Source organism: Mya arenaria, chromosome 5 (genome assembly GCF_026914265.1).
Source record: "Mya arenaria isolate MELC-2E11 chromosome 5, ASM2691426v1".
Classification (NCBI taxonomy): Eukaryota; Metazoa; Mollusca; class Bivalvia; order Myida; family Myidae; genus Mya; species Mya arenaria.
The window spans coordinates 13829361-13853002 of record NC_069126.1 but is presented as its reverse complement, the minus strand read 5'-3'; the positions used below and the strand labels follow the sequence as shown (position 1 = coordinate 13853002).

At 35.2% G+C, this 23642-nt stretch overlaps 1 protein-coding gene across 1 annotated transcript; it reads left to right on the top strand.

Annotated features, from left to right (window-relative positions):
- Window positions 1-161: 161 nt before the first annotated feature.
- Window positions 162-23117, top strand: LOC128235459 (glutamate decarboxylase 1-like). The gene is made up of 16 exons (XM_052950280.1): window positions 162-258; window positions 8958-9065; window positions 10055-10164; window positions 10645-10771; window positions 11428-11518; window positions 12736-12842; window positions 13308-13423; window positions 13975-14054; window positions 14704-14875; window positions 15488-15552; window positions 15854-15932; window positions 17536-17685; window positions 19992-20041; window positions 20739-20793; window positions 22036-22125; window positions 22678-23117. The coding sequence occupies exons 1-16, from the start codon at window positions 162-164 to the stop codon at window positions 22852-22854; spliced, it is 1674 nt and encodes a 557-aa protein (XP_052806240.1). The 3' UTR covers window positions 22855-23117.
- Window positions 23118-23642: the final 525 nt, after the last annotated feature.

The window sequence follows — 23642 nt, the reverse complement described above, 5'->3', positions numbered from 1 at the left end:
TCTTAATGTCATTAAAACACAAATCATTTTCTAAAGTGATATAATGAGAGAAATGTCAGTCAATGACCACTTGTGCAATACATCATACTTTGCACCATGCCTTCTCAAGTTTATTTTGCTATGATTTTCTCCATTTTAATATTTTGAGTTTTGCTGAACAGATGGAGTCCTTGTCCAATAAGGAAGTTGAAAAGCAGCAGGACAATGAAAAAGAAAAGTCGTGCTTAGATGGAGATAATACTAGATTCGCCCGGGCAGGTAAGTTTTGCTGTAATTGTTGTTTTGGCTTTTTGTTACGTCTTTAAGTTTGAACTTTATTTATTTTAGAAAATATGCAAAATTGGTTATATAAAATTTTGCTAAGTCACTCTCGTTGGCACGATTTTACGCGAGAGAGTGGTATTGTGTTTTGGGAAAAACCGAAGTGTCCGAAAATAAATCCGGTTGTGTGACCCCGAATCAAGTAACATACGCAAATGTCGAGAATCAAACCCGGTGCCTTGTTCAACGAAACGAGTGTGTTACCCACTGCACTAAGCGGGTAGCCGACCTTGTTTACATCGGTAAATTTTTAGGTCAAACCCGTTTTTGTTTACTTTTATACGAATTTTGTGTGTAAATTTGCGTTTATGCATTAAGAATATTTCTTTAAAACAAGTTTACAAAATCAGTTTTCCACTTATGATCTGTAAATACAATTTGTTACTTAAACCGATAGAGTAAAAGTATGTGACCAATTTAATAACAATTAAAGAATCAGACTGCAAGTTCGGGAATGTTCCGCCTCTTATTTTAATACAACATATGTCTTGTCGCCGGAACATATTTAGTGCGTTATTAAAATATGACTGTTTATATTGCGTAGAACGCTTGGTCGATGACTTTATTTACTAGAATGTTATGTATGCCTTTTTAGTATATGCAATTATTGAAAATAGTACGAAGCTTTGAAAGGCGTTGAACCTACGACGAAATCTGCCATTTAATTAAAATATTCCTATGCAATAACCTCTGCGCTCTCAGAGACTATTCACTCCGCTATAATAAGGGTCCATTCAATACATTTCTGACGTCAACGACCTAAAAGGCGTACTGTGAAATTTAACCTCGGTATTCATAAGTCCACAACTAATTGCATCTGCTAATTAAAAGGATGATGGTGTATACGGTTAACGATATACAGAAAATAGTTGGTTTATTTTTGTCCAAGATTTCATGTGAACACATCGTCACAGGTCTACAAATCTTAGATTTTTACGATTTCATTTCATTTTTTATAAGAAACATGTAGATGCTGTGAAACCTTCCACGTAAAATCTGAGGTTAGTTTATGGGTTTTGCAGGTTCAGACAAAATGTATCGGTTGGTGGTAGACACATTTCCAGAAATGTACATGTATATAATAACAGTAAAAGTGTTAGTTAAAAATAAATGGTTAAAGCTGAGTGTAAACAGTTACTGTCAAACCTCAGGTTGACATTCCTCATCAATTTGGTATGGACATGCGTGGCTATGATATATAATAGTACGAGGGTATAGCCAGAAGTTCGTGGAATTGCTTAAAAAAATTAACACATTTTAACATTTTTCAACGAACGTCAGCTCGCTATAAAATCTATTTCAGCTGTAAATGACATATAAAATTTCAAAGTGATACATACAATATAAAAAAAACTACAGCTTTTTAATTAACATGAGGTCAGTATAGCTCCCGCAGTTCAAACGTCAGAATCTGACGTCAACGTCATAACTTCTCAAAGTAAGAGCCGTTCGCCGCAATACAACGTCGATGTCTCGCTACTACTGCCGGTAAATGTCACTAATCACTCTGACTTGTAAGAATACAGGCGTGTCTGAGCTTCACTCTGTAGTTCCTGAAAGTCATTAAAGCGTTTACCTTTCAGTTCACATTTAACTTTCGGAAATAGGGCAAAATCGCATGGTGCTAGGTCCCGCGAATAAGGGGGGTGGGGAAGGATCTCCGCTTCAAAGTGGATTGTCGCGGTAGTCTGGGCCTCCTCCGATCTATGCGCTGGTGCATTATCCTGGTGAAGAAACCACACATCATGCAACGTCTGTGGTCTCTTTAATGCCATCGCCCTGTAAAAGTCACTCCTCAAAACCTTAACTGGAGAACATAAATGAGGCTTATAACATTATGCATATGTCGCGTTTTGCGTACTACATCAAATATCATAATTAAAACTAACACTTATTCAATCCCATATTTTTAATCATAAACTATTTTAAACATTGTTTTATACAGAATTAATCAAGAACTAAATAGTGATAAAAATGAATTGTGTTATATATCACTTGACCTTAGAATAGTAAGCCCCCGTCACAGATTGGCCCTGCGGAACCGCATGGAGTAGAATAACACCGTGCACATCAAAGAAGACAATGAACATATGCTTTCCTATCGAGCGGGATGATCGTACCTTCTTCGGAGGCGGGGAACCGATAGTCTTCCATTGACTGCTTTGCTGTTTTGTCTCAGGGTCGTAATAAAACAGCCAGGTTCCATCGAAAGTGACTATCTTCTCAAGAAAACGGTTTCCTTCCTTTTCGTACCGAGCTAAGAATCGGCGTGATTCCCATACTCTTTTGCTCATCTCATCTTCTGTCAGCAGCCATGGAACCCAACACGCACGCACTCGACTCATTTTCAAACTGTCTCATTATCCTCAGTACCGACCCATAACTCAAGTCCAACATCTTGCATATTTCATGAATAGTAGTAACTCGACGATCAGCGTCAACGATGTTTTTCACGTCATCGACGTCACTCTCCGTAGTTTGTGAAACCGGTCGCCCAGACCTCACGTCGTCACAAATGCTCTACCTCTCCTCACTGAACCGCTTGTGCTACTTGTACACGAGCATTCGCTTCAATGGAGTTTCACTCGATGCTTCATTCATCAGTTTAAGTGTTTGCGATGGAGTTTTTCTGAGGTTCACACAGAACTGTATCACTGCCCGTTTTTTCAATCTGTCTTCTGGCGTCATTTTAAACAAAATTTAACCATACCGTCAGTATGAAATGTTATCTTTGAAATAAACAAACAAAAGCACTGACTTAAAACTTAACATCATCACACGTTATTGACGTCACGTCATATGTGCAAACTTTCGCCCCGTTTTATTGATTTCAATGTGAATGGTCAACAAAACAAGATATTGTCATGTTTTTTAGCAACTGCGGATGAATGCGCGACCACCTGTTTCCATAGTGATCACTATGTTGTCGTTATAACATGCTATACGATGAAACTCACATTCCTAATTTCAAAATATCTGATTATTATTATATGAAAGTTTTAAAGATATGCTGCATATTGTTTTCATTTTATCAAGCTTTTCCACGAACTTCTGGCTATGCCCTCGTATGTTGCTAACCAACTTATTTGGGTTACTTCTTTATTTGTGTCACTATATTTCGATGAAATTATTTTAATTAATTGTATTTTCGGGTCATGTTTCTGTGAGTGAACAGTTAAAGAATACAAAATATCAATGCCGAATTATTTATCAACGATACCCTTACAGTGGTCTTGGTGTGCGTATCTTTGAAAAAAAACTTCAGTTTACATCCCTGAACTTTTACTTTATAGATGACTTTACTGAGTGCATGTTAGTCAGGTATCTGCAAACAAAGCATTTTAAGCCACGCGTTATTGTCGCACGGTGTAACTTTACTATTTTACTCAAACCCTCTGTCAATCCTATTTTTATTATACACACTGACAAATATTTGGACTGTATAATGAAGTCAGAAATTTAATCAACGCACAAAGAATTCAAAATGCATTGTCAGTTCATTCAAAATACATCTTTTAAGTATTGTCTGTTAGAAATGGAGCTTAATGCCGATGATGAAAAACGAACTGCTCAATTCAGTAAACAGAGGACCATCGTTCTGGAAGGCAAAACACTTCTGGCTGTAAATTATCTTGTTGATGTTAAAAAGATGATAGGAAAATATTGGCGATAAATGGTCCGTCGAAGGAGAACATGGAAGAGTGCATGGAAAGTATAGCAATGGCCGACTCGGATAGTTAGTCGGAATATAGATAATATACAAGTATGCACTGCAGAAATGAACAACAATCAAAATTACAATGAACGAAAATTAATACCATACATAAAAATAGTGAACGAAATTCAGTACGAAGTTCAGTTGTTTACTCTACTTTTTTTTAAATGGTAGTTTTTCGTACTGTGTAATTGTTGTTTACCTCATTAATATTCATAATTCTTGATATAAAATATCAACCAATCAATTGTGATAATCATTGCAAAAATACGCCCATGAAGAAATCAATTTCGTCGGTCGATACTCTTTCGCTCGTTAGCGTCCATTGTTTGGTGAAAGGTTTCTAATTGGTATACAATAGAATGTGTAGGTGAAAGTACCGCTATCAAAACTTCGCTAATTGATTTCAGTGCTAATTTGAAAAAGGGGTCCTTTGTTGACCGATTGCAACTATTACAACAACTGTCAACTAATTGATTGAGGTCAATCGTGTACACAGCGGGGATTAGTGGGACCGTAAATTGTCCTCTTGGTAACTAACCAGATTTGATATTTTGTCTGTAAATCGTGTATTTGGTGTTTTTTATAGATTTAAAAAAAATCCGAGTACTCGAGTAGTGATTTAGTACTCGAGTACTCGGACGTTCGATCGAGTACTCGGGTACTCGTTGCCATCCCTAATAGATATACTTCTTTATACAGGGGTACATATTATTGTTATAAAGTTCAGACAAGCTGAATGTTTAAGATCTCAAATCTGAAAAGAAAAATTAATCTGGAGCTTCTAAGTCCAGAACGCATGTATTTAACTTATTAAGAATAGATTTTGTCAATAAAATAACTTTTCCTGTGCTGATGATTGATCTAATTGCAAGCAGTCATGTCAGGTATAACCTAACCACTTTTTATACTTGATGAAAGATTTTAACATTTTATGCACTGGTTGTTTTATTCAGAAATTGTTGACAAAACCAAACGCGCCCTACGTTTTATGCAATTTCGAATATTTTAAAGAGGTATGTATATTTTGCGTTGTCCATACATCTATCCATGAATGATAGATGTATGGACAACGCAAAATATACATACCTCTTTAAAATATTCGAAAAGTGATAATTGGTTTTGATAATCATCATTCATCTGTCCGTCCGTCTGGAGCCAATACTGTTCAACTAATTGACAGAAGTATATAAAACCTGTTTGAAATGTGTATAGTCATAGTGCGCCGGTGCACATTAATCTTGATCAGTAAAATAGAAGTAACAAGTCATTGCCCTTAAATACATTAAAAAAGAAATGAATACCCCCATTCGGTGTTACTTATTTGGGCAGAAATCAGTGATATTTATGGGATGCGTGTATAATTACGGTGGTCCACGAGCAATATTTGCATAGATCGGGCTGGTAAAATAAGAGCGTTTGCTCTTTATTTTATAAAGCCACATAAACAGTTTTTCCGGAAGCATTTTTGTGTAACTTATGAATATAATTGAATTCAGTGCAAATGTTGTTTCAATTCTGTACTTGGCTTTACAGCCATTGGCATGTATTGACCTTTGAATTAATAAAAATAAAACTTCTAAATTTACTTCAGTGTTTCTTGTTGGTTGATTTTTGTACTTTATTGAATAACTAAGGGAGGGTCAAGGTTGAATTACGGTGCCAAGTGCTGCTGTTTAAGCTTTAAAAGGTTAGCGAATAGATAATTATATTAAAGTGCGCCATTTTTCATCAAATCATGATTCAACAGGTATTTGAGTTATTTATTTGATGATCTATTATAAAACACGGAAGTTCTGTGAAAACGTATTCGGTACGAATTAATAACATGTATACATACTTTTTTATGCGAAAATAAACATATGCAATAAACTGAATTGGTCCTACTTTCAAAACCACGAGTAAAACTTTTAGAAATAATTGGATGACATTAAAATCATCACTCTCTTAACATTGAAACAGGAGAATAAAATGAAGAACCCAAGATGTCTCGAAATGTGTTTAGATTGTGTTTAAACTGCAATCTTAGACAGACTGAAAGCGAATACTTCCTTCTAGCGTGCTTTAAATGTACTGAAGTAAGACGAAAATACATTTCGCCCATATCATTGCCACTGTCTACAATAAAAATGAAAACTTTATGAATTCTAACACAAAAATACCAAAGATGATACTGCAGTATCCATACACTATGCTAATAGCGTAAGCACTTAAAATTACATGAGAACAAATGGAAGGCAATTCTGATCCATGTGCTCAATAAGAAATCGTTAATGATGTATTTACACATGAAATTGATTCAAGTAGGGTGATAATGTGATCAAATTATGCATACTGAGATAAAATTTTGTAATTGGTACAATTGCATATAATATTAATATGATAATACAAGCTCAGTACCCACCCTGAATTCATCAGTATGGCCGCCAGAACCATAATTATGTTTAACTTAATAAATAGTTGTGGGACTAACTATGAGATGAATAAATGTCTTATTTAGTGGCTTAGCTTAATAATAATATTTAGTTGCAAAAAGTTACTTTATTTGCCAAGAAATGGTGTATTTGGCATTTATAAGACTTAACTAGAGTTGCGTTTTGGTTAATCTTGCTCTTAATGAGATTTATAAACTGTGTTATTTGACACTAAGTAGGCTTAACAAAAGCCATCCATTTTTGTTTGGCTCTGAACGGGTTTTATTGTTGCCATGATTTGGCGCTTTAGACATTGAGTATGCTTCATTCGAAATGTACATATAATTATTTTGCAGAATATGGTTACGGTTGCCAAACCATTTTGTTTTTGCACGATTTGGTTTAATAAGAGCTATACTTGAATCTGTTTGGCTCAAAATCTGCTTGATGGTTGCCAAAATGTGGTCAGTTTGGCACTGAGTAGGCTTAATTAGAGCAGCACATGGGTTTGTTTGGCTCCGAATCGGGCTTATTGCTACGAAATGTAGTTTTCTTTTGGTCCTGAAAAGGCTTTATCAGAAATGCACGATTTGTTAGCTATGAATAGGCCAAAATGTGATCAGTTTAGCACTGAGGAGGCTTAATAATTAGAGCTTTACAGGCGTTTGTTTGATCGTTTTTTATTGTAATACTAACAAAAACGGTAGAGAACTGGACTGACTTCAGTCTAGACCCTTTGTTTATATATGGATATGCTTGACTGTAGCCACAAAATAAATTGTCAGACCCTTGAAGGGCTTATGTAGAAGACTTTTGTGGTTAAGAATGCCGATTTTTATGCTGCCTTTTTGCTTCACAACTGATGTACTTTATTGTAGCTGCGATTGTGTTTATTTTGAATTTTCCCTACTGCAGTATGTCGACTCTAGACAAACTTCATTGCAGCAAAATTTGGATTAACAGTGCACTGAATTTACTTAATTTCTTTACACAATGGTCTCAAGTAAATCAAAACTAATGTTTATGTGAAATTTGATCGAGTTTGAGAACAGTCAGTCTGTGGTGAGTGTTTGGCAGATAAGGTTTTGACGGTAGCCATAATGAGGTTGAATGAGCTCTGGTTTGACTTTTGAAGAGCGCGTCTGCGGCTTGGTTTTGACAGTAACTACAAAAAAGAATTCAAAGGGCTGCTGGAGCCCTATTGTGTCTACAAGACAAAATTGAAAAACCGTTCATTGGATTATTTGCCTCTAGAATATCAACACATTTGGTAGGAGAAAAATGGATGGGTTTGAAAGATGTCACTTCCGGCTGTGATTGCATGGTAAACACGACAATATACATATGTCACTTGTTAATGCATACTTAGATGCGCTAAAGTAGGGACATTGTATGGTTAACTTGACTTTTAATATGGGAAAAGAGATATAATATAATTAAAACAGTTTTGTGATATTACTAATGTTATGACAAATATGTTAGTATTAGCGCTGTCGATATTGGTCATATTTGCATTTTGACATTCAAATGATCTTTACCCTGGTTTTGAAATGCTAAGTTGTGTATGCCATTAAGATATGTTTTTCGTTTTAAAGATTCGTGACCAAATTTGCATATTTTGGGTATTTTTGACACGTTTATATGGTAATTGAGAACATTGATTTGTTTTACTGAAATGCCATGAGTTTGTGTTGAAAAGAACATTAGACAATGATGATGGTAATATTACTTACGCAAGATATCAATATCTGCTTATTATATTATGCTGCAGAAATTTAAGGTGAAATAAAAAGCGATCGATGTCTTTCAAAAATTGAATGATGTCATACTGTCAGAAATCGTTTAAACTGCCCGTATTCACGTTTGTTGCATTCTAAATCAGAATCAAGACTGTGTTTAAAGTTTATTTCCAAAATATCAGCTGAAATAGGAGCTTTTATATTCAATCGTATTTGAAATTTTAAGATTCCATTTAATAGCAAATGAGTCTCAAAGAAAGACCAAATAAATCAATAAACTTAAATAGAAGAAAATTATATTGAAAAGGGGTAGTTTTCATACTCTGACCTTGAAATGGCCATTCCATGTACCTTGAAGTGGTCAATGTTGTATGTAAATTTGATGTACGATTTTGGAGAGATGTAATATCTATGTGAATATTCATCCGTATCTAAGTAAAAAAAGTTTCCACATTTAAACATAACATTTTAACTGAATTGAACTGTTATGGGGGTCATTTTGACAGTCATCATGACAGTCCCACTTTATCATTTTTTGGACATGTACTTTTGGAATATCAGACGTGTAAAATAATTTATATTATTAGTTACCGGGTTAGTAGGTGACCCGATATGTGATATATGGGGCAAAGGAATATATATCGAGTGAGACCGTATATCCCATATCGGGTCACCTACTAACCCCGTAACGTATATGTCACGTCGACAACATGTTAAAATGTTTAAATGTGCAAATACAAAACAAAACACTTTCATTCATGACTTCAGCTGGTTGGAATGGCAAACCACACGCGGTTCGACAGACGGAGTTTGCTCTGGATCGTTCTAAGAGTATGTCGTTTGATTGGACCGAGTTTGAGAAGGTCTTTGCCTCAGGTTAGTTTTAATTCTGACTTTCTAATGTTACTTACAAATGTCTCCCAAGACTTAACCTTTACAGTGACTCGCTCATGTTTTGGACCATTATTTTACTCTATGATATCGAAATTGCTGAAACATAACATTACGATACATTGATAACATCTCGTGATAATGTCAATCAACCAATCATGCAACACCAACAGCCGTAATTCATTTTGAATTGCTTTACTAACGCTAATGAAAATTGTGGTCTTCAAAGACGATATTTGAGCAAATATGTGCATATATGCATTTGCTGAATGGTTCCAGCTTTTGGTACTATTGTTGTAACCTTTGACTTTTATTTCATAATTAAAAACGTGCATTTTACAAACCATGTGCGAATTACTTTAAGAGCGTTGTGTATCGGGTTAAAGCCAAAGAACGGATTTGTTGCCGATTCCCTTATTTTCGTGTATTCGTGCCTAACAATACGATCAAAACTTACTTATTTGTTAATTAAATTAAATATATATGTCAATGAATTGCTCGCATGGGTATTAATAGTTCTTAAGGCCGACAATGTTCAATAAATGCGTGTGTTTTCTTTATCAAATACACTGATGTGCCATGTAAAGACCGTATATGTGTATAAGATCATCGTCGGCACTCACGGCACTCACGCTACCCATTTGTAAACATTAGGTACTGCAGGATTTACGACTATTTGGCAAGTAAATGAAACTCAAACGTTTGTGATATTGGTGAGACTCGAAACTACGATGCAACCAAAAGTATTAGTGCCGTAGATTGAGCTTTCTAGAATTATATTCTTTGACATTGAAAACAATGCTTATAATTCTGACGCTATAACACCTAACAGGAAGAAAATATATTCTTTTCCCGCGGTTCATGATGCGCATACCGCGGGTAGCCGACGAAGCTATACGATATTTCGCATTTACATTTAACGACGGGTATTATGAATGATTCTCATATCAGTCTAAAATTAAAAGATCTTGCAGAATTCAACAACAAGGCGGGGTTTGAGCGGCTGGTCAGTTTCCTCTCCGAGGTGTCAAAGATCATCGCTAAATACCTCAGGTCCGAACGAGATGTCTCCTCCAAAGTTTTGGTATGTGCTAGAAGAGTTTTATTTTACATGTCTTTGTCGATTGATAATGTTGTGTTACAAATCATACTACAGGGATTATTACTCGAATGAACTTGCGGGTGCAGGTACGTATTTCCGAAACGCATATAATATTCAGTATCCATGTACCGTATCTACCTCACGAATGTCTAAAATTTTACGTATTCCGTTTGCTAGTGACATTTTCAGTAATGTATGATAAATTCTCACTATGCACAAGTCATTTGGAGTTTCCATTAGTTCCGTATTATACCTTTTTTTCTCCCTGAGTTCTGTAATTTTGATGATGTATCTTATCGTAGGTTCAGTGATTTCATGATCATGCAAATAATAAACATCTTGAAACATGCAACTCAGATATTGGCATCAATTCTTTAAATCTTGAACATCTAGCTGCCTCTTGAATACTTACTTAATCAAATACTAACGGCATCCATAAGTAAAGTTTAATTGATTTTTAAGGACTTCCATCACCCTCACCAACTTCGGGAAATGATGGACCACTGTCTGTATGTTGACAACAAGCCCAGAGATCTAGAGCAGCTGCTCAGTGACTGCAAGGAGACTCTCAAGTACTGCGTCAAGACAGGTAAGCTGCCGACCAATTGTTATTTAAGGGCGTTACTTCAACACAAAAATACTCAGATGTATGCATCGTAGTTTGTATACCACGTGGTAAATAACGTCAATAAGGCTGCGTCGGAAGGTAAAGTTTTGCTTCTAATGAAGACTTAAAACAAAGATAACTTTTCTTTTTCTTCACCATTTACAATGACACAAAGGTCAGTCTATATGACGCAATTTACCACATGGTATAAACACACTGTATATACTGTTAATAATCCAATATGCTATATTGTTCAGCAACAAACTCTTTCCTTGAAAATGATATTTCTGGTGTGGTCAATGACGCCACGTATTGGACTGTCTATCGTTAAATGTTTCAGTTGACATTTGGTCAGCGATAATAATATTCACGGGCTGTTACACTGAGTTTAGAGCGCTCAACCTCACGCTTATCCAAAGATGTATTAGTAAAAGTATAAAAAAGATATTAATTCAACAGAATAACCAGAGACTATTTTTATGTGTAGCAATGGATATACGAAACCGAACATATAACTGAAGATGAATTTGCAGCCCATGTGTTGAACAACGACAGTAAATCCTTTACTATTTCTTAAAGTTTTCTTCACCGAAACGCTATTTGAACATTATTTCGATGCTGCTGCGTTTTTATTCCAGCCCACCCACACTTTCTTAACCAGCTGTCAACAGGGATTGACATCATTGGTCTTGCAGCTGAGTGGGTGACCGCAGCAGCAAACACAAACATGTAATAAGACATATTGCCACACCAAGTTCATGTTTCGTTCCCGCGCATGTTTTTTTAGTAAAACATTAACAAGCATTATTTTTTGATGCGACTGCTTCTATTTTTCACTAAACTGTCCAAATAAATAGTAATTTAAAAACGCGAAAAACTGTAGTTATAATTCAGAGGCGTTAAACAGATATCAGTAACAACAGTTCCTTATTATTGCATTTAAATGAGAATAAATTTTTAGTTGTTCAGTATAATGATGCAATGGGAAAACGAAGAAATACTTCCTTAAAACGATTTAGGAACTGTATTGTTGTGTTGATAAATTAAGCAATGGAAACTAAAGGGACAAATGGACCAAAATTCTGATTTAGAGGGACTCGTTCAAGTTTTGATCAAAAACTAGTTTTTTTGGTATTACATCTAAAAACTCGTATATCAATACAAATAAAGTATTAAAATGGTTTTAGTGGGGTGCGAACCCACGCCGGTAAAATCAGGGGAAAAATGGAAGTCCGACGCCATATCCATTAGGCCATAAGGAAATACAAAGATATGTTTACCTTTTAAGAATACATGATACCATCACGTGATCATGACAGTCAACCAATGCCGTTAATAACGCGATTGATAAATGTGGTCTTTAAAGACGATATTTGAGCATATATCAACATTTGCTGAATGGTTTCAGCTTTCATATCTGTCATAGCTGTTTTAACATTCCTTATGATTTGCTACTCTTTATTTTGTGATAAAAAGGTGCATTGTAAAAGCCATGAGCGAGTCCCTTTAAAGGCACAATACTGGAGACAAAATGCCGACAAAACAAGAGGCAAATAACACCACAAGACTTAAAGCTTTTTAAGAATTTATCAATTGATTTTAGAATACATGAACATGTATTACATAAGTCGGAAAACAATGCAAAATGGTATGATATTCGATATAAAATGAGCATGTTATCGACATATTGCCATAAAATGTTATTTGTTATCGATTCAAACCAAAGTTCCAATTGGACATGATATACCGATTCATACCAAATTTCTTATTGAACATGACATACCGATTCATACCTAAGTTATTATGACCTACAGATTCAAACTTAAGTTAATATAAAACATGACCTACCGATTTTCTTATAAAACTTTACCTACCAAATGTATAATAAAACGTCAATTACCATAATTCCATGTAACCAAGACCTACCGAGGCCACTTATATTTTAGGTTTACGTACGAGATAGCTCCGGTGTTTACACTCATGGAGGAGACTGTCCTACAGAGAATGAAGCAGCTGATTGGCTGGTCGGATGGTGACGCAATATTCGCGCCAGGTAATATTACATTACTAATTTATAAACACTTCCATATTTGCTTATACTTTGATATAAAAAACTTACCAGTCCAATTAAATAAACAAAAAGAAATGTTATTGAAGCCCTGAAACGACATAAAAAAAACACAGAAAAGTACAAATGTCAAAACTCTGAGATTATTGCAAGACAGTATATTCTACAATGGCCTTGTTAAATGGCAAACTAAAATAGCCAAACAAGCAAACAAGTAAACAAACAACAAAACGCATACCGTTAACATTATCATGACCAATGTGTTTTTGAGTTTTGTAGTTACCGCCTTGGAACAATCAGAGAAAACAACTCGTTGCTAATCCGGTTTACGCTTAATCTCAAACTGATCTCAACGTTTAGCGTATATAAGCATGCTTAAATGCATTTGTTCCATTGGAGCGAACACCAATTTAAGAAGAATCAATATCGTGGTGTAAACCTTCATTCCAGGAGGGGCAATATCTAACCTTTATGGCCTGATGGTTGCCCGTCATGTGGCAGATCCAGGCATCAAGCATACTGGTATGGCTGATGGCAGGAAGTTTGCTGTCTTCACTTCTGCCCAGGTATACTTGCCTACACTAATTTTGGCGAGTATGTTTAGATTATAGACTACATTTCCAATAAAAAAGTTGCATATCGGCCCTCGTTAAGTGTCACGCTAGGAAGTGAAGAATTCCACTTTTACAATAAAACAGACATGATATCATAAGTTTGTTCCACACCTGCTGAAAACAAATAATAATCTAAACCCTTAAATACTAAGTAGAGCTTGCTCGCTCTGCCCTACCCTTATAATTATCATAAATTTCTCACTGTTACTAAATCATTTTGGTGTTGAAAAGTATTGTGGGATGTCAACAAAAAGTTGTAAATATTTGTTATATTTGACGATTATCACAAGCAATGTTCAAGTCCCTATTGGCCGGCATACCATAGGTTCTCGAAGAAAGATAATACTACTGGATTTTTCAAAGTGTGTTACGGATTTTCTTTGTTCAATTATATATAATAAGTATACAATCAAAATGTTTCGGGGATAATTATTTGATATGCTGCTGTATTAATTGATCGTACTTAATTTGTCTCACGGGGCCATGTGCTTGTTGTATTTCAGAGTCATTTTTCCATCAAGAAAGCAGCTGTCCTGCTTGGAATCGGCCTGGATAACGTCTACAGCATTCAGACGGACGCCAGGTAAGGCAATATGTGTCATTATGTCGTTAGTGATGAGTGCCTGAAGGTCTAACAGATGTACAGAACGATGAAAGAAGAATAAGAATAATGTAACAAGTCGCCAAAGAAATTATTGCGACTTGTAGAGTTTGTTTGGCGAGGAGTTCAAGTTAATTTTTTTGGACAATGCAATATTATTTTTTTAAATAGACGTCTTTTGTTGAAATTCATTCTAATATTGAAATATACTTAATAACTTGATCATATAATGGTACATGTTCAAAAGTGGTGAAGACAGGCGAGACAATTTAGTTGCATGTGAAGAGCGTACAAAGACATTGAAAAAATCCTTTTGTTTGTAAACTGTTCTTTATCAAATTAATCGTCATAAAAAAATCAATGTCAGCGTCTTTCATATATTATATATGCATGGTGACAGCTTTTGAGGATATTCGTATTCTCGAAATTCAGCGTTTTCACTTGAAATTCTAGTTCAAGATTCTAGAGTATAACAACTGTTGATTTAAAAGTATTTCTTCAGATAATTTGTTATACAAACGCTATATATTAAGATATGTTATGAATTATAGAAAAGAAATAGTTTTCCCACTGGGTTTTTTGATCGTCATTTTTGAGGGACACAACTTAGTCCGAATTATACTTTCCCCAGAGGCCGTATGAACGTTGCAGCGCTAGAAGAAACAGTCCAGAGTGTTGTTTCCGGTGGCGCAGTGCCACTCTTTGTGAATGCTACATGCGGGACGACCGTACTGGGCGCCTTTGACCCCGTCAACCCGATAGCGGATGTATGCGAGAAATACGGGATTTGGATGCACATTGACGTACGAAGTGAAACCATTTTGATGATTTACCATTTCAAAGCAGACCAAATGATTCAGAATGCGTGTTCATATATCAATATGATGCTCAGTTATGGCCTTATGGTAGAGCGTTGCATAAGGTTCGGCGTTTTGTTCCTGGCCGCGTTTTATCGTTAAAAATATTTGGAATCAGTAGTTCCATTACCAGGCGCACATCATTGAGAAGGTAATAGTGGGATACATGTCGGAACAATTGTGAGGCTGTGCGCTCATCAACTAGCTTAACCCCGAAGTGAACTCGTCATTTGGTGGTTAGCCAAACATATAGTGAAATTTTATAAAAGCTATCATGACACTTGTGTGGCGGGTCTGCGTTGTCTGTACGTTTTACGTATCTCGTGCAGTGTCATCTGTGCCCTATTCTTGTGTTTCTAATCAAAGCTTTTTGCCTAAATATTTGACATCTGTACTTATGTTATTATTTATTTTATACAGAAATTGATTTTAAACGATTGTCAAATATTTAGAAGAAAAAAAATGTTGTTTTCATTGGCCTTTATACATACATTTTGTATTATAATAAAATAAGCAATGGGAAACTCTAATTAATAAAAAATGAAAATTGTATTTTAGGGGGCTTGGGGAGGCAGCGTCCTGTTCACAGAAAAATACCGCCACCTTTTAGACGGCGTAAACAGGTATCAGACTATTTATTAAGATATGTAAACACACTTATCATTGTAACGTATTTTCACATTATACTATTGCATGTGTCTGGTTTTCAATAGGAATAAATTAATATGTATTTCATGTGTTTCTGTCTGGATCGCCTAAAATCCGTTCCGAGACCACGTGTGTTTTATTAATAAAGCTGGTATCGAGGCTAGCTTGCCTGTTTAAAACTAATCACGCGTAAATTCCAAATTCAAGGATGGTTGTCAATTTTTCCCAAAATAACTGATAAGAAACCTTGCTTTTATATGCTTGTTTCATTTCCAGGGCTGATTCTATGACGTGGAATCCCCACAAGATGATGGGCGTCCCTCTCCAATGTTCTGCCATCTTCGTCAAAAAACAGGTGAATAAAGATTTACACCTTTTTCATTATTTCTGCTCCTGTGTCGTTTTATGATTTTCGTTTGTTCTTAACCATCAAAAAGATCGATACCCTAAGCTTACTTCTAATATCAAAAAAAGCGTCTTTCAAAGACTGGTAATAAAAGAGACTGATTCACAGCATGTCATTTAATAGCATTACTAACGCTTTCCGGCAAGGAATATCTGCCTCCTTTGTTAACAATTTAACTTCAGCCAATTGTATAAAACTGGTTAAGTCTTTAGTTTGATTTAAGTATTGATTAGTCAATAATTATCAGAATATTTATATCAACCAATGAAATCATTTAAATCTGCAAACAAGCCTAAAGATAACATGTGGACAACTTATCCAAGTTTTATACAATTGGCTCCTGTTGTTTGACTTAGCTCACCTGAGCACAAAGCGCTAAGCGTTAGCTATTGTGATGAAGTGATTGTCCGTCGTCCGTCTGTCGTCAACTTCTTAAAAACACTTCTCCTCCTAAACCAATGGGACAATTTCAACCAAACTGTACATGAATGTTCCCTGTGTGGTATTGTTCCAAATTCATTCAATGAAAGCGGTTCCATGCAGAACTCTGATTGCCATGGCAACCGAAAGGAAAAACCTTGACATTCTTCTTCTCCTCAGACACCGCTGTCCCGATTTTAAAATAATTTCACAGTAATGTATTTTATGTGACTTTTGTATCAAATTCCTTTAACCTTTGTTGATTTGTTAACAAAACATGACCACCAGGGGCGTGGCTACTTTTCAACATATATGTCTATCGATTTTAAAATAGGTTTTGTCCGATCACTTACTTAGTTCAAACTTCACAAAATTGAGTCAGAATGTTTATATGCATAAAAAGTTGAACTTAGCCATACCAGTGAGGTCACTCAAGAGTTAGCACCCTTAAATTATAGAAATGACCTTAATTGGTATTGTCTGATCAATAACTGAAAACGCCTTTGTCCAATAATCACCGAATCTGGTCAAAATGTGTATTGGCATCATATCTTGGAGAAGTTCGATAGCCAGCTATATTACTAAAGTTACGCAAGAGTAATCGTCCTTTAATTATTGAAAATTTATAAAATTGATCTTGTCCGATCTAATTCTTTACAAGCATTTGTCCATTCATCACCAAATTTTGTTAGAGTGTGTATGGGCATAATACTTCGGACGAGTTCGATCACAAGCCAAATTACTACAGTCACCCAAGAGTTATTGCCCTTTAATTATAGAATGTCTAGAGCACCATTAAAGTTTACTCAGTTGAGCGATATTTGGCCATCTTGGCCCCCTTGTTTGATGATGTTTTTTTCATTGTAACACTCATTGTGTTCGCTTCTGACATAAAATGGCTGACTCTTTAAAACGTGAACGACTCCCCATAAAATACAATAATATTGCCATAATAAGCGTTGCCTACGAAGTTGTGCATTTTACATAAATACTTGTTAAAATATAAACATTATTTTAATATTTTCTAAGCTATTAAACACACAACAACTTCCAAACAAGGTATTTTACAGTTTGTGCATTATAATTTGTTTTCAACATTAACAATTATGAATACAATTTTTATCCACCACAGGGAGTTCTTCAATCGGCAAATGAGTTGGGTGCAGACTATCTGTACCAGAAGGACAAGGTTTACGACACCAGTTACGACACCGGGGACAAGGCCATACAATGTGGCCGCCACAACGATGTATTCAAGCTGTGGCTCATGTGGAGGTCAAAGGTGAGTCCGGATGACCAAAAGGTCGACTCCATGATGGGCTATAGTGAGAGGGTATGGTGCAATAATAACTTGTATTGGTACGCATACGTTTAAGGACTACTTTTTGTACGGATTACGTCATCAAGTTATGTGTACTTTGTACACGATTAGAATTGTACGTACGATATGTACGATAACACGATGAAAAGGATTTATGCGATCTCATCGAGCCTATAACGAAGTTCAAGTTTAAAGAGACATTTCGTAAACGTATTTTAAACTCATCTGCAACGTATATCTGCGCGTGAAGCTAAGAGTTTGAGTGCATGTATTAGAAGCGCTTCGCAACTCCTGTCGTTGTCTTGGCGTACGTTTGAGCAATGCCATCTTCTTCGTGGTTATATTCTATTGTCACAAGAACGATGGCTTTCAGTGCAAGCTTATGTGGGGGTTAATGATATGTTGGAATGATAAAAGGTCAAACTGTCTGCTAAATAGTCGAATTTGACTGTTTGCGATGTGAAATTCAGTCGGCACATCGTATTTCAGTTTTTATCATGATTACGGTTGTAAAGTCAGGTTTTTTTATCAAACGGCCTTCTACAGTTCAGAGGTTGGTTTATTGGACAAAAACATTAAAATAAATGCAAAATTCAGTTGTATTTAGTTTTGTAGATGTTGTTGCTGTTGAATTTATAAAGGTCTGCCTGCGCCCTATAATGGCTGCTTGACCCCGTCACATCCCCAAGTGTGACTTAAACAGAATTTTGAAGCCAAGGTAGAGTTTTAATCCCGTCGGTTGATGGGATGTTCGCAAAATGAGTATTTTTATACCCAAAGTGCCGCGAAACCGGCAATGATTACTGGAGGTAATATAGCAAGCATAATATACATACGTCATTTGAAAATCATTCGGAGCTCCACGGCCATTTTTATCAAAAACCACATCGGATGTATGCAGGTACATCAGTAGAAGTAGTTCGTTTAATTTTGAATGATATTATTAATTAGATGTAGTGTTTTAGCTTGTATTTGTAGATCTTAGTTTAAATCCATTGCCAGTGAAGTGTATTATTGCAAACATAATTAAGATTCCCAAGAGTAAAGTAATTAAGTTTAACTGCTGTATTTCAAGTGACAGCTGCTTTCTTGATTTCTGACATTGTTAACCGATAAAAATGGCCGAGGATTACCGAATGCATTTTAAATATGTGAATTTGTAAAAAGGAGCATATTTTACGAAAGAAGATATTATCAAATTTTAGCTCATTTTTTCTACAATCTGAATATGATTAATTGATAATCTTTATTTTTTGAAAATATACCAGCGAGAAACCACAAGACATTGTTGACTGAGAAGTGTGGATCATTTTGACACAAACCAATTTTTATATCGTTTCTAATGTCGACAAACTTTTGGAAAGTTACACATGCTTTTTAGCAAAAATTTGCTATTTGTAATCCTTTTCTTCGTAAACTTTGCTAAAAAAAATTATAACTGAACAATAACTATAACAGATGTTTGTTTAACTCCGGGATAAGGAGAGTTCCCCAAAACTAAATAAAACATGAAGTTCAGAAACATTCACATCTTTAGCCTTCCTCACCCACTTTTGCGCTGTAATTTGTCTGGACTCAGACTCAGAAAAGTACTTTTATTAAACTACATGTACAAAGAATATTTGTTTCCATACATTTTACAAAAATCTAAAATTAATGATTGCACTATTTCGAATTGTAATAACATCATTAAGAACACTGTTGGTATTAATGGCCCCTTGCCCTTAAATCACGAATATATTCAAGACATTGCTTTAATACACTACACATCATTCAACTCATTCTTCCGCATTAAAGCATTGAAATATTTAAAATAACTCATGATTTACCTCTGAAAAGCGTATTCTCTTATGCATTATGCTGATAAATATCATAGTTTAAGAATATTATTATAGGGCACAAGATATTCTTGGGTAATAATTTGAAAATCATAGTATCGACTCAATTATTTTTTGCCCTAGAGTTCATTTTTACAGCGATTGTTGAAATATCACTAATAACTGTATATAAATCACTGTGCTCTTGTGATATGGTGGAGAAGTGGAGACTCGGTAAAATCCCATTTGTCCGGCTTGGTGACTAAAAACCAAAACTCGCATGATACCAGGCCCGAATCGAACCTATGACACCTTTGTGAGAAGCGAGTGCTCTAACCACTGCGCTTACCGAGATTTATGCACATACCCGTATGCACATACACAATGTATTAGCAAAATCCATTTCCTTTCTGACGTCTCGTACATTACATTCACATATTCACATTTCAGGGGGACGATGGGTTCAGAGACCAAATTGAGAAAAACTTCGAGATGGCAAGGTATGCACTAAAGAATTGATTTCCACTTTTCCGCGCTTTTACGGAATTTACTTATTTTAAATGTAACTTATATTTACACTTTTGTGGTTAGAAGCTTTAATGGGTCTGTTGGATTTTGTTCATCAATCGTAATGCGTTGCTAAAATAAAAATTAAATAGAGGATAATAATTAATTTGTGTTAAAGATCGAAATATATATTTAACTTAGTGAGCACCAAGTGTTATACATGTATTCCTCTAAGGCCTTTTATTCAATGTTGGTGTTGAAGAAGTGAAATATATTGCGTTCTTCTTTCCAAAGAAACAAATATATATATATATATATATTATGTGTATGCCTTAAAATGGCTCAAGGGCACTTCAAATACACACCAAACTGTATGCGTACGCCACGTCATTTGGAAATGACGTCATTGATAATGTGTCCAAGCTCTGTACGTGCTGATATTATTTATGGATAGGTAAACGGGTTTCAAAACAGTGAAACTGTCAAATTGATATTTTTACTGTTTCAAACAAATCTTTATGAACAATCGCAAAGCATATAATAATTTCAAATAGTGTACATGTTGTATCTGTTGGTATGTGATGTTTTGATAAATGACTTGTCTTTTTGAATACTGTTTCTTTCTAAGTGTCGAAGAACATACTAGGATTTAATTAACACATTTTCCTTTTATCGATCTATTTCCACCAGGTACATGCTCGAAAAACTGAAGGCGCGAGAAGACTTCGAATTGGTTTTGGAGGAGGTAAATTTGTCTCCTAAATGAGTTTTAACCAATTAATTGTCATTGGTCATTTCTTTGTTATTTTTTGTCTTTCTTTGCTGTAAGTCTTTGCTCATTCATTCATGAACATTTGTAAACTCTTCGTAAGGATACCGCTCATTTGTGTATTTATTTCCGCTGGACAAGTCTGCTAGTTTTCTTAAAATCCTGTTGGTGTTCATTTTATATTGATAATGACGTCATATAATTTATTCTATGCTCTATACTCAGTGTGCAATATTTTGCTTCAAATGAAGACTATAACAGTAAAAAAACACTATTTACCACCATTTTAAATCAAACATATCATTGTCTACGCCGCTTAATTAGCACCGCCTTCGGTCTTTCAGTAGAGTTTAAATTAGGGTTTACTTTCTTAAAACATTTCGACAAACAATTTCACAAAACCGCCGCCTGACGGAGCACTGTCAAAACATTTTTGAAACAGATTTGTCGAAGTGTTTGTTTAAAGTAATTACCTTAAAAAACTCCAGGAAATACAACACGAAGACGGGGCTCTTTGAGCGGCATAGACTACCCTTTATTTCATTTGAACTGGTGAAGAATATGAAAGAAATATCTTTTAAGTCAAAAAGCTGCACTCTCACAGATTGAACGTTTGACAAAAAAACTATTTTTTTGTCTTGGAACGAGCCAATTTTTGCAAAAATCCATGAAAACCAGTGATATAAGACTGCTGACAAAAAATTAAAACGCAGATTTTTATAATTAAGTTCAAAAATTAATGTGTTATGCATTTTTTCTTAAACCGTTAAAATAACATTAATTTTCGAACGGAAATATGAAAATCTGCGATCTGATCATTTGTCAACAATCTTTTTTCATTTGTTTGCAGATATTTACGCAAAAATTTGCTCTTTTCAAGACAAAAAAATAAAAAAGTTGTAAAAACGGTAAATCTGTGAGAGTGCAGCTTTACGACGCTGCATTTATAACGTTAAATACACACACTGTACTGCGATGTGTAAAAGAAATGGTCATGATGCCTCATAAGTTTGCTGGAGACATTATTTGGTGAATATTTTATTTAAACATTTAAAATCGAGATAAGATGACAAACTTTATTTTGATAAAATAATATCTAAGAATTTGATTTCAAAATGATTGCAAAATGCATCTAATAGGCATGTTCTCTGACATCAAACAGTTACGTTTATTATCTGGTTTTCTTATGCATTGTACATAAGATGTAAGCTATTGTAGATAGAGGGCCCGAATGTGTGTTTCTGGTACACTCCTGAGAAGATTCGAGCAATCAAGAGCCATCAAGACAGAAGCTTTCAGCTGCACAAGGTAAGGAAGAGGGCGAGTGTTTCATTCGTGTTGCATGTGATTTTGGTTGTCCTAGTTCCATTTTAATTGATCGCTGTAACTGACATTGTTCTTTTAAATGGTAACATTCATTTTAGTATCCATTTTTAGGGATTATTTGAAAAGTTTTGAATCTTCTTATAAGAAAAGGGTTTCCTTGTCGCCAAGTTAATTATTTTTATGGAATCGCATCGAATTGTCTAGATGAAAATTCAATGTTTCTATTGCTGTACCAAATGAAAGCACGCTGAAATAAAAAATGGTGTTCATATTGGTGTACAATATATCTATGTTGCTGTAGCATAACATTATGGAAAACATAACTAATTTCTGCAAATATATATACTATGTAACAATTAAAATATGTTGTGTAAAATCTCAAAGTTAAAGAAGGGCGGAGCGAGCAGAGTGAGAGAGCGGAGCGTGCGGACCGAGTGAAGCGATGTCTGTTAAGTTGTAAGGATAAAGCTGGATGATAGTGGAGGCTAGAAATGTTTGTATTTAACGGATACCTACGTTTTCTTTGTGTTCTAGCTGACTGCTTGCTTGAAGGGTCTAATGATGGAGAAGGGATCCATGTTGTTACAGTACCAGCCACTGGGAAGTATGCCCAACTTCTTCAGGATTGCTTTCTCCAACTCCGCCATCACCCGGACTGATCTCGACTTTGTCGTGCAGGAGATCGTGGACCTTGCTGAACAGCTCGAGTAGGGGTCGTGGACAAGAAGTGACAGAAAAACATAACAGTTGTCCATAGTTTGTAACGTGGACTCGACCTCCAGCTGAGTTGTTCAAACAGTGTTAAATGATCAGTGACCTGACAATGTATCTTTAATTGATAATTTGTAAAATATTGGGGTATGTAATGAATTCCACGAAAGGCTTATTTTTCTAATACTTTTTTGCCTACCTCATGGAATGGGGTAAACAAACATAAAGTAAACAAACCAGCATTTAAAATGCTCATTGACAAGAAGTACTCTTTAATTTTGAATAATGTTACACTTTTGAAGAACTCAGACGAAACCGTCTAATGGACATACGAGTTGGTGTTTATATTATTGTTATTTAACTATTAGCCTATATATAACTGTAGAAACTATTTAAATGATGGTGATATTATTTTAGATACTATTGAAAAATGTACCATGCAGGAATACAAACGTACGAGGAACGTTTTATGGCAATAAGGGCGTTGTACCGTTCTATATTGTGTATATTTTAGTCCCCAATTGTATTTCTCCTTGGCATCCACACACAAATGTACAACTGAGCTATCTGGCTGTTGGACGGACATTATTCTATAATTTATATGTATGTTACAGTTTCTATATCTTTGTCAGAGTCCCCTTAAACCGACAGGCCGGCGTTCATCTTTAATGCACTTCTTTCCTTTCTTATACAAATATACTTGTCTTGCAAGAGCTATTACCCAGTAAGGCGTGAAACCTTCAAAACCTTTTTTGCTTTTCTAGGATATTTAGATTCAACCGGTAAAA